Source organism: Cebus imitator, unplaced genomic scaffold (genome assembly GCF_001604975.1).
Source record: "Cebus imitator isolate Cc_AM_T3 unplaced genomic scaffold, Cebus_imitator-1.0 Scaffold17, whole genome shotgun sequence".
Classification (NCBI taxonomy): domain Eukaryota; kingdom Metazoa; phylum Chordata; class Mammalia; order Primates; family Cebidae; genus Cebus; species Cebus imitator.
Window position 1 is genome coordinate 158,923 of NW_016107332.1, and position 12,890 is coordinate 171,812.

At 35.2% G+C, this 12,890-nt stretch overlaps 1 protein-coding gene across 1 annotated transcript; it reads right to left on the bottom strand.

The window, feature by feature from the left end:
• Nucleotides 1-988: 988 nt before the first annotated feature.
• On the bottom strand, nucleotides 989-12,432 carry GIMD1 (GIMAP family P-loop NTPase domain containing 1). Its single transcript, XM_017508775.2, has 3 exons — nucleotides 12,360-12,432; nucleotides 10,689-11,083; nucleotides 989-2,138 (listed from the first exon to the last, which is right to left on the bottom strand). The coding sequence occupies exons 2-3, from the start codon at nucleotides 11,079-11,081 to the stop codon at nucleotides 1,878-1,880; spliced, it is 654 nt and encodes a 217-aa protein (XP_017364264.1). The 5' UTR covers nucleotides 11,082-11,083; nucleotides 12,360-12,432; the 3' UTR covers nucleotides 989-1,877.
• Nucleotides 12,433-12,890: the final 458 nt, after the last annotated feature.

Here is a 12,890-nt window from a genome sequence, read left to right on the forward strand (position 1 = left end):
CTCTATTATAATCATCAACATCAGGCCAGCCTCACAGAGCTTAAATCCTTGATGTCCTGCACAATGTATATTTCCTGAAACGAACTAGTATTTGTGTTCTAGAAAAGTTAACTGACAACACATAAATGAAGGGTATGAAGAACTTAACACCTGAATCCTCCTTTTCCATTCTCCTTTCCTCCACCAGTCACTGTGGTTTCAGCTTCTGAACATCAAGTCTCTTTCTCTGTCCCAAGCCCCACCAACCTATGGAGTAGTGTCAGTTCTCACTTCAGTTCCAAACTCTGGCCCATTGTTGAGTCTCCCACTTCTCAGTCCAGAGCCCACAACATAGGAGAAAGAGGTTATGCAAAGAAATAAAGTAAGATGTTGTTTTAAGTTGGGATCTGTATTATGCTTTCCTATAGAAATATTTTATAAATCTAGCACAAATTCAAACATGTGTACAGGAGTTCACATAATATTGTGCTTTAAAGTAAGCTTTCAAAGACTAGTTTGGGAGAATAACCAACAGCTGTAATCCTGTTTCTAATGGAAAATCCAAATCCAGTATACTGTACACTAAAAAAAAAAACAAAAAACAACAACAAAAAAAGCCTTATAAATTAGCTTATAAGAACAAGCTGTTTACAAATTGGAAACTGTCTTTGTGAAAGAATTTTATAAATTATGAAGTTCATATACAAATATTTATGAAAGTGATCTGATTTTTGACTTGCTGGTGGACTTTGCTCTTATGACTGATTAGAATTATTTCCCTTCAATTTTCACTGCTACCATTGAGGCCATCCTGAAGCTCTCCACTAAACCAAAGTGGCCAGCCATCAAAGGTAGAAGGTCTTTAGTCAAGGCTTTATTCATAGTCAATTATCACAATTGTTATACTCATTTTTACTAAAGGGTTTGCTCTCAGTTGTTACCAAATGTTTCCAAGCTGAAATAGAAACCAGAGGTTACAAGGAAGTAGAAAAGAAAATTAACATGTTTTAAGCAACTACCATGTGCCAGGAAGTTTAATCATTACAATAACTATGAGTAGGTATTCCAAAGAAGGAAACAGACTCTGACAAGTTTAAACAATTTTTATTTTTTGGCATTAAGTAAGCAGTGGAGCTAGTTCCCTTTTAATGGATAACAACTAATTATTTTTAACTTTTATTTAAATATAGCATATTTAAGTAGTTTCTAAATCACAAGTGTTTGTTGTTGCATTTTCACAAAGTGAACACATCCTGTGAAACTGTGCTCCAAACTGGACTCAGAAGACACACCAAGTGTAACCTTTCACTCACAATCCCCTCCCCAAAGTTAACCACTCTCCTGATTTCCAGCACTCCTACCATCAGAGTAGTTTAGATTACATTTGTTTTACTGTTTGTGAGCTTTCTACACATGGAATCATAGAGTATGTACTCTTTTATGTCTGGCTTATTTTTCAACATTATGTTTTGGAAATTAAATGGTATTGTTGAGCTTGCTTATTCTAATTACTTATTCTAATATCCTACTGTGGTAACTACCACAATTTACTTACCCATTCTACTACTAACAGACATTTGAATAGTCTGTATGTTTAATTTTTGAATAGTAGTTCCATGAACATTATTGTACATACATGTCTTCTAGTACACAAATGTACACATTTACGTTGGATATATACTTAGGAGTATAATTGCTATGTCATGGGATTCGCATTAGATATCTTGAATCATTGATGTTCTTTTTGACTTCTAGTTTTCTAAAGTGGTTATACCAATGTACACTCTCACCAGCAGCATATCAGAATACTTATGGTCCACATTCATGTCAACAAAGGCAGCTTTTGAAACTAGGTTTCTGACTCCAATACCCAATGCTCCTTTCCTTTCACCTAAATTTTATTTAAAGGTAAGAACTTGGTAACCATTCTCTTTTATAAATTCCATGATTCTTTCTAAGATTTTCATTCTTTGTTCATAGAGTGATTTTCCTTTTTTATAATGGAAAACATATTTGTGCTGAATAGAATTTAGCAGCGTTATAAGGATATCAGAGGCCTCATGTAAATATTTATCTTCATTAAGCCCAGCCTCTTCTATTTTCTCTGCATGGGTAAAAAGAATGGCTGTGTAATTCATCCAAGCATGTCCAAGAAGTTCCTGAAAAAGAGAAGAAGTTAAATAACTATTGAACTTGAACTATATTTCTCAAAAATGAGCAAAGGATTTATTATGGTCCAATATAGATAGCCAGAAGATCCATATTGTTATGTTTCTGAAAGCTAATATACAAAGTAGGAAATGAAAACAGGGATAAGTATTGTAAGTAAATGAAGGGAAAGGGCTTAACTTTCTGAAAAAGGCTTTAATTCTCTGTTTTATTTTACTATAATAAATGACATATACACAACCTCAAAACTGCATATTATCAATGCTGCATAGATTTACAACACTCAATAATCATTATATTTGTCTGACTACCTAACTCCATTAAAGCCACTGAATTTAAGTCAGAGGACCTTGGTCAAGGGAATTCTTTCATCTTTTATTTTTTGTAGAAATATGTTATCATTATCACTAAAAGCATCTACTAAAGATATAAGATTACATAATCAGTTTACAATCTATTGATTGTAATCAGGTGACATGTAATGGAAAAGCTAAGATACAAATACATTTGGTGATTTGGCTGAACCGTGAAATATTATTTATTACTGTGACTCTCATCTTCCTGACTTCACATGCTTAGAATGGAACACAATTTATCTGATGACTTCCTCTAATGTGGCTGAAAAACACTGAAGACTGGCGTGCCTTTGTTTAGTAATATGTTGAAGTTGGTTATGTCATAAATTATTGTTTGATTAGCAAAAATAAGCTGATATAAAGCAGAAATAATGGCACATGACAAATTGTTCATGTAATATAAAAGGCATCTAGAAATAACCTTTGAGCTTTTTTGGATATTTCCAAAGCTATATGAAATCAGAACAATGTGACAACAAAATAACATTCCTTCCATTCCAAACACTCCTATTACCAAAATATTTCCAAAGCTACTACCAGTTTATAGTAAGAAAAATACAAAATGCCTAGTAATAAATGTCATTAGAAACATCTAGGATTTCTAATAAGCAGAAGAAAGAAAGGAGAAAAACTAATATTTAGTGTTAGATATTATGCTAAGTACTTTACATGGTTTACCTCCTTTGAAGCATAATGTGATTTTTTGTGGGAGAAACTATTATAATCTCCATTATGATTCTGGCAAACAAACTCTAGTTTTAAAAAATTCTTGAAAACATTGGAAGTCTGGGAAATCATTTTCAATGTGCATAACAAATACAGGATTAGAATTTACAATATTGAAAAACTGAAAAGAAAACAGAAGAAGGACATAAGAAAGAAAACAGAAAAGGTAGAAAGGAGAAAGGAAGGAAGGAAGGCAAGAAGGTGGGAAAACAGGAGGAGGAAGGAAGGAATCTGGATATGTAAATCTAACATGAAAATGCTCATGAGAACAGTGGGACAAACCATTTAAAATTAGAAACATCACAATCATGGTTACCAATTTCAACTGACGCAGTCTGACTTTTATCAGAGTCATTTCTTTATATATCCATTTTTACAATTTGATAGTGAACTCTTTGAAGGCAAGGTTCATGTCTTTCCATATCAATCAAAGCTTTTTGCACATTGTAAGCTCTCAGTAAACATCTGTTAAATTAATTTGGATTTTAGGCCCTCATTATCATCTCAAATAGAAGGCTTAGGGTTCTATTTATTTCTTTTGAGGGTTTGGTTTTGAAGTATAATTAATCTTTGTGATACAATATTGTGCTTTCTTGTAAAGCTCCCCTCCTTTTTTTTTTCTTTTTGCAGTTTATTATCATGAATTTGCCTGTAGTCTTCACTTTCTATTTTCTCTTCAGAGGGACTCTTTCAAGGAATAGATCCAAAATTTTTCTTCATGTCTGTTCAAAATTTGTCTACATACACCATAGAATAACTGCATATTTCTATTTCTCCTAAAAATACCCTGCTTCTAGAAAATCTGAATTAAAGTTTCAAGATCAGTATATTAGGGTAATTATTATAATAGAAAGATTCTAAACTTAAAAAAATAATTTTTTAAAGAAGTACTTTAATTGGCATATTTGTATGTTCCTTTAAAACATAAATCTGTTGGCAATACTTCAGCCAAACTTTTAAAGAATACAACTCTTGTGTAAATCTAAGTATCCATATAATGTCAACATCCCATTTTGGCTAATGGTAACATAGCAAAATTAGCAGAACTCTTTAGAGTTTGACATATATTCAGTATATTGTAACAGGTCTCTGCCTGGGCAGGAGTCACAGAATTTCAAAGTAAATGAACAATGATGTTATGGATTGAATTGCATCCTCCACCAAATTCATGTGTTGAAATTCTGATCCCCAGTTCTTCCAGATGTGACCTTATTTGGAAATAAGGTTGTTGCAGATACAATTTGTTAAGCTAAGGTAATTAGGGTGAGTTACCATCTAGTGTGATTGGTGACCTCATAAAAAAGGGAAATTTAGACAAAGACCAAGTTCCAGGATAGTGCCATGCGTACATGAAGATAGCCACCTACAAGCCAAGGAAAGAAGCCTGGAACAGATCCTTCCCTCACAGTCCTCAGAAGGATCCAACCCTGACAACACCTCGATTTCAGCCTTCTAGGCTCCAGAACTGAAAGACAGTAAATACCTGCTGTATATGCCACTCAGGTTGTGGTATTTTGTTACAGTAGTCCGAGAAAACTAATAAAAGTGGCTAACGAATTAATAAAGTCCTACGTATATTTGATCTGGGCTCTGGAATACAGTGATCGCTGAATCATTTGCTTCAAAATCACCTGGGGGGCTTTTGAAAAATGCAGCAGAGCTATTAGGGCTGAAGCCTGCCTGTAATTTTAATTTTATAAAGCACTTCAGATGATTTATTCCTTCTGCAAATATTTATTGAGGATCTACTTTGTTCTAGGCATGTTCTACATGGTAGGGGCAGGTGTGGAATAAGACAGACATATTTTCTATTTACATTTAGTGGAGATGTTTGTGTACAAAATTAACTTAGGAAGGGAGACAGACAGGAAAGAAATAATTTTGAATTTGTTTCAATTGCAAGTGTGATAGAAATTATGTTTGTACTATAGAGGTGAGCATTTTGCCCATTTTGGGTGGCGGTAGGAAGTAGGGGTAAAAGGGAAAGATCAGGTAAAGTGTCTTACACGTAATGATGCATTGACCAGATTCTTAAAAAATACATAGGAATTAATAAGGTAATTAATGTAATCAAGCATGATGGAGATTGTACAGCATTGAGATTTTATTTCTAAACAAGTACAGCTACTGATCTTTGAACACTCATCTCTGTAGGTTTATCAAATTTAGAGCCAGACATGATATTCACCAAGTATGCTATGGATATGGTCATATTTATTGCCAAATATCAAAATGTTTTTATGCAAATTATTAAATAGCTACTGCTCTTAATTTCTTGAGGGTCATCCTAAACCTACCCTTAGATATGTATCAGCTGATGTGTGGATCATACTTGTTACTAAATATTTTCAAGCCCCAGTGGCTTAATGGATAAAGTATTGGCCTCCTTAAAAATTTTTTTAAATATAGTATTACTACAGTAAAAGTACATGCTAAATAAACTATTTGGCACAAATAGTCCTTTCTTGAGTTATATATCATAACACAGAATTATTTTCTTTCCAGGTTTGTACTTAATGAAGTAAATAGTTTAACTTTCATAGTATTCCTTTTATTCCTGGTTTTCTGTATTGTAACATTAACATGTTCCCTTTTTGTTTCCACCAGACATTTGCCATACTTTAAACCACAATCCCATTCAGAGAAAACGAGTTAAAGCACCTAAGGACAATAGATTTATAAACTCCATGCCACTTAAAAGTCCATGTGTTCAGCCACTGGGAAGTTTTTACATGTTTATAATTACTTATGAAAGGATGCTCACATCTTAAACTGTGAGAGAAATTGCACTTTTGAATAACTGCCAAAAACAGAAGAGAGTGGTTGATTTAGCTTAAAATCTTTAGATCAGTTTTGGCCAGAAAATAGTTGAATATTTGAAAGTAGTGTTGCTTGGTGAGTAGTCATCATGTTAGTGGCCAAACGTTCTCTGTGGACCCAGAGAAAGCATACTTACAGCTGATTGATACCTTACATTAAAATCCAAAAGCAAGATAAGTTAATGTAAGTTATCTGGTGTTAATAATTTAAATATAGTACTAAGCTAGATGAAAATTTTACAATCAATCATGAATTGTTTGGTTTCTGAGTGCTAATGGGTATGAGTCTATTTATTCCTTTTGGGAAAACTAGTTAGAATATAAACTTTGTTATCCAGGAATTATGTTCATTTTCCCAGGACCTCACCAGCCCTGCCCCATTTGTTTGTGGTTGATGAAATCATAGCATCTGGACTTTTTAGGGGGAAACTAAAAAAAAAAAAATATTAAAAAAAAAAAAAAAAAAAAAAAAAAAAAAAGCAAACTACTGAGAAAAAATTATCATGGAACAGGAGGACAATTTTCATTTTTTATACTCTATGTTATTCCCTTAATCTCAACCCACTTAAAAACATTACATTTTCCTTTTCAGAGAGCCAAAGCTGAATGGTAATTTCTCGTTAGGTCAGATCCAGCGAATATTCAACCTCAGAGATCATCTGTATAAACTGCATCATTTTACAGATGAGGGTATTGAGGCCTTATGGTGTTAAATGACTTGGCCAAAGTCACATGGCTGATTATTGGAAGCTTGGACCTGGAACAAAGATCCCTTGTCTTTCCCACTAAATTGGCGCTTCTCAGCTTAACCATTCTAAGCCAGTGAAGATTTTCTCAGCATTTTTTCTAAATTAATAAAAAAGTTACTTCTTATAGTTATAAAGCAGGGACATGTAAAGTCGATTTTACTCTTATTTTCTTTGGAAGTCTACCAGGATAAACCTAAAAAACACTATTTACTAATTTTAGGATAAGACAAATACTAACAATAAATTAATAATGGCCAGAGCTATATGCGGTGCACTCGCCATATGCCTGTGCCTAAGCTATATCCTTTACTGTTAATACGACACTAATCCCACAAGTAACCCAATGCAGTAGACACTACTGTCTTTCTCAATTTACCAATGAAGTTTAGAGAAATTACTTGCCTGAGATCTATGATATCTTGCCCATATCTAATAGTTCATTTGAATGAGTGCTCATTCACAGTCTTGGTAGTGATCATAATGATAAAAACAACAACAATACTAGTAATACTTCAGCATTTTCTGTGACCTACTGTAAGTAGGGACGATGCTGAGCATGTCGCATTTATTAAAAATAATGCTCAGAACTCTTTAACACACGTAAAATTATCCCCATATTACAAGGAAGGAATTGATACCAAGAAAGTTTTAGTAACATTTAAATTCATACACCTATAAAGTAATTAGGCTTGTTTTTTTAACTAAATTCTAACAACTAAGCCTATAATCTTAATTTAGTATTTTCAGGCTCTGAATTGGCTTTTCTGACCTTTTTGTAAACATATTTGTCTGCAACATCAACAGCTCCGTTGTTGATTATGAAATAAAAGTACATACTTGAAACTTGCTTGTACACAGTAATAGTACATAATAGTGGGGGGAAATGGACCTTAGGCAATACCTAGGCCTAATTCATAGCGCAGCTTGGCTATATGCTAGCTGTTTCCTTGAGGCGACTATATGATATCTCCCGATTCATTATCTGTGGGTTTGTAAACATTCAAATGAGATTCCAGATAACATTCAAATAAATTATTCCTTTTATTTCTCGATTTTGAGGACATGACTCACTAGTATTTCCATCATTTTACTGTAAATTAATAAAAGCCCAGCAAAAATAAAGAAAAAGGGATTATTTGGGGAAAATGTTTCCATAGTCACACCCAGCAGCATATAACCCCTCTGCAAAATGTTAGAGTACAAATTGGGAAAGAAATTTAAAGAGACACCAGGGAAGCACAGGAAAGAAGAAGCTACTTCTCTGACACTGGCTTGGTAGACTCTTTCCATAGCACTAGTCAGTGCCCCTGAAAAGGAGTAAAAGAAAGAAGGCCAACACTCTATTCTCCATGTTGCATCAGCCAGGAAGAAAACGAAATCCAGAGTGTGCCTGAAACCTGAGGACCTAACAGCTTCTTGCTCCTTCCTAACAGCTGCTAGCCCTGTTGAATATTCAGACACTCTGCAGCTGCTCCCAATCTGTGAGCACATACAGATGGCTGCCACCAGTATCTGAGGCAGCTTCAGGAAGATCATAAATAGTCAGCCTGTGCTTAAGTGACCATTAACCAAAGACTGCAGCAGAACCTCAGAATAGTTCTGCAGTGCTCCCAGGGGTCATAGGCCACTCAAGATTGTTAAACCTTGGCTGCTGATTTTCTTGGGAGACAGAAGTTATTTATTCCAGAAAGAAATACTCAGGATCTAAGCTTTGTCCTAGTTCATCTCCTCTCTGCCTCCAATTCCTAAATTGCACACTGATTTGGAAGGCAGCTGTAAGAGAAGACCATATGCCAAATATTGTTTTAAAAGACCAAAGACATGTATGAATTTAGCTCACATGTATAAAGAAAGCCTCACAGATGACATTATTGTCCCATATACTAAAACTAGTAAAATCTGTTTCTAAAGGCATGTCATTTAAAATTAACTTTTGGGCTCAGCATAGGTTCATGATAGGGAAAAATATTGAGACATATGGAGAGAGTCAGGGTAGCTTTTGAGAAATAGTTGTTTATGTGTTTACTGAATTTACTGAATTACATCCATCTATAGCCCAGCTAAATGTTTACTTCATAATAGCGTTAAATGAATTTTTTAAAACTGTACAAAGATTATACTGATGTCATGGATGCTGGCTTCTCAGCACTTGATTTCTACCAGAAACATTGTTTGAAATACAGGCTTTCATAATTTGGAGGAGGTTTGTGGGTTTTCTTAGATCCCATATTGTTTCTTAATTGCAATCATCTTCTATTCTTCATTACTTTTGTATAGCGCGCCCTTGGATTTTCAGGAGTTGCATGATGAGGATGTTTTTTATCCTCTTGTCACCCTGATTTTTCCACTAGTTTCTTGTGGTTATACATATGGCTTTTTTTTTTCATTTTTAGAAAAACACACAGTTACTGAAAAATGGTGTGTGTATCTGTCATTTAGAAGTGTCTTTTCTAGTTAAAGGAAAAAAAAAACCTTCATGAAAACAAAGTAACTATCTTCCTGGACTGTAACAGGGCCTATGTCAATATGAGTTGAGACTGAACCAAGAAGAGTAGCATTTATTCAAGTTCTTCTGGAACAGAAAAGATCTGTTCACCATTCTGCATACATTTAACTGTGGAGCTTCTAGTAGACCTGGTGTCTCTGAACTCAGTGACTCATTGAGGCTCCTGAATAATACTAGTGAAGTCAGCAGTAAAATTTAGGTTGACTCAGACTAAAGAATCAAGAGATTGAGTAGAATAGAGCAGCTCAATGAATAGTTTCCAGGAATTGTTAGTACTAGTCCACACAGGGCTTGCTCAAACACATCACACACACACACACACACACACACACACACACACACACACACACACACAAGCTCCCACCTCCCTCCATCTCCTAGCCGTGGTCATGTCCAGGCCTCGTATCCAGCTCCTCTCCTGGATACTGGCAGAATAAGCCTCCAACTTAGTGACCTATAATGAATGAACAAATAAACAAATAGGAATAGACCACTAGGGAAAGGTGGCATGTGTTATTTATGCTCAACCTGAGCTCCCAGTGGTCTTCTTATGGCTAGAGTGGAGCAGTCACTTATGCTATAGCTGATAAGGCAAGGCAAGAATCTGAAGTTCTGAATTGTTTTCCTATAAACAATGCATAACTCTCTTGAATGCTCACTATGACTTAAGTCTGATGAAGCCCCCTCTCATACATTATACTATTTTGGTACTTAATGCGTTGTCTTATTCTGGTTTATCTAATTTTCCTCTTCTAGACTGTAAACTTTTTAAAGGAAGGGCCCATGTCTCATTTACCAGTCATTAAGCACTGTGCAGATGCTCAACAGAGTATTCAATGACCAGGTCTGTGAATGAGCACCCATTTCTTGGTAAACTATAAGAAATTATCCCTTTAATGCTGAATGGATGCAAGTCAGTGTTGAAGTTCAGTGGTTCTAAGACCTGTTTTTGAGAAATACATGAAAAGTTATTAAAATATAGATATGCAGACTCCACACTTGAGATTCTGTTTCAGAAGGTTTTGGATAAATCTTCTTTAGCAAACAGCCCAGTTGATTCTGATGCAGACGGTTCAGGGACCACATTTTACAAACTTATTTGGGTTTTTGGTTCTAGGGGTTTGATGCTTGGTTAACCTCTGAAGTTTTAATATCTCATATTGTTTTTCTACAAACCATCTGTAAAATGACTTGATTGGGTTCCTCTAAAGGAAGTCATAAAAAGGACTTGGGAAAATCAAATAATTTTTACTGACTCTTCTTAGGTGATCAACACTTGGTTGTTTTAATTATTATTTTTACCAGTTCATGGTTCTTTACTATTAGGATAATGTCCTCCAAGAGGTAATAATGGCGTGTTAGTGTAATTGTGTGTTTGTATTACCTGGATCATCTGGACTGGGTAAGTTACTTCCTTCCCACAGAAAGGCACATCTGCTCTCTGAACCAGGAGTGCGAGGTTGAGACCCTCTTGACCGAAGTGATGTGTCAGAGCCTCTTTGACTTCCCGTTTCACATGCTCATTGCTCAGCCTACTGTGTGGATAACCTGGAGTGTCCAGCACCTGGAACTGAAGGGCTACCTCTCGCCCCGCTCGACGCATGAAGCTGTGGAGGTGACAGCTGCGGCCCAGGCTACAACATGTAGTCACAGAACATGGAGCAAAGATGCTGTGAAAGTCTGTGCTTCCCAGCAGAATGTTTCCAGCAGAACTTTTTCCACTCTGAGTCATGCCAAAGAGGGCCAAGTTGATGATTATCTTGTTGGGGTCTGTCATGGCTGTGGGAAAACAAAGGCATAGCATACATAATCAGGCTTCTACATTCTCCCAACGTAAGGTTTCTTACCTGGCCTGGAGCACTCCAAGTATGATTTTAGATTTGTTTTCCTTTCATTCGCAGTGACTAAAGCATGGAGGAGGAGTGCTCCACTAAAATGGAGATGCCACGGTGACAGAAGGGAATGTGGAAATAATATCACTAGTTTACAATGAGAAAGGAGAGAGAAGTTAAATACAGATAAGAAAGGGTTTAAGAAACAGTAATTGCAGAAAATGAGGAAAAAAATCCCCAATTACATGAAGATCATATAAACCATGTTTAGGAGGAATATATTAACTCATCAATGTGGTAGGTGAGTTGTTTTAGGAAAAGGTGTTGAAGCTCGTGAGCTCAGGGACAAAGCTAGCAGCGTATTTAAAAGTTATCACTATTGGAAAAGTAAGAATAAGACAGTGGAAGAAATAGCCCGTCTTGCATTTTTAACAACATCCCCCATCTTCCCACTTCTCGACCCACCGCCTGAATACACAAATGGCATCTGCAAAAAAATCATCTTTCCTGAATGCTTCTTTCCTATGAAATATGAATAATGTTAAATAAGACTTCTGTTTCTGTTTACCTTTTTTTTTTTTTTTTTACCTGGGAACAACTGGTGAAAATAAAAACTACTTGCAATTTCTGTTACAAAATAATTAATAAATCATCTCTATGGCCATTAGTGTAACGTGTTGGCTCTTTAATAAAGAAAGTAAAGCCTAACACATTGGGCAGCTCAGTTAGAAGGGAGGAGAATCTTGGGAGAGTCTATTCCATGTACAATACTTGTACAGTGGCCGATCTTTTGTGCACAGCATAAGCCCCCTATAGCATTTTAAAGTCATCAATTATTTTCACTACATTTATAAGCAGAGTTGCTGGCCAATTGCTAAAACTGCCCAAGCTGCTGATTCAGAAATAAAGACATTTTAATATTTCATATTTATTATTTTTGCTTATGTCTCATACACAGTTTTAAGTACTGCAGGTCCTTCTTGTCCTTTAATGCTCCTCACTCCATTATACCCACACTCTAATGTGAAGACCTTGAGGGAGCTTCATATTTCCACAAAAAGACACTCATTTCGGGGGTCCCTCCAGTTCACACCAGCTCTCCCAGCTCATTCAGTGGTGTCAACTGCACTGAGAGGCAGTTTCTTTTTACAGCTAAATCAGGGGTGTAATAATTTTTGAAAATTAATTATGCAATCCCAATCTATTTGCTATATTTCACTTACCTTTTCCAGTCTTGAAAATGCTTTCTCCACAAAGACGTCTCTCACCCTGGCACGGTTATTCTTTCATATGAACTTTCACCTTCTGATAGTGTTATTGTACCACTCTGAGACTGACACCGTATGTATTTTATTTAGTTAATCTATTACCAGACTTCCTCTTTATTAGTGATGTGTTGTCTTCCCCAATCAGCACTGACTTTTTTATGTCACCTGACATACTTGTAATTTTAATAGGTACTGAAACATTCTATTTTGAGGATTAAATTTTTTTATTTAGTGCTTTTTTTTAAATAGGTAACAACTTATTTATAGCATAAAGAAATGCAAGATGGGTATTAAACATAAATTAGATATTCTATAGCAATGATTACAATTTTTTCATGATCTATAGTTAGATCATGACTTCTCATCAGTATTTAGACCATAATACTGTTTAAATTTTTAAGACAACTCTTTTAGTTACTTTCATATAATTAAAGTGTATTATTTTATCCTAATTTATGAAATCACTGGGATGATTATATAAGCACA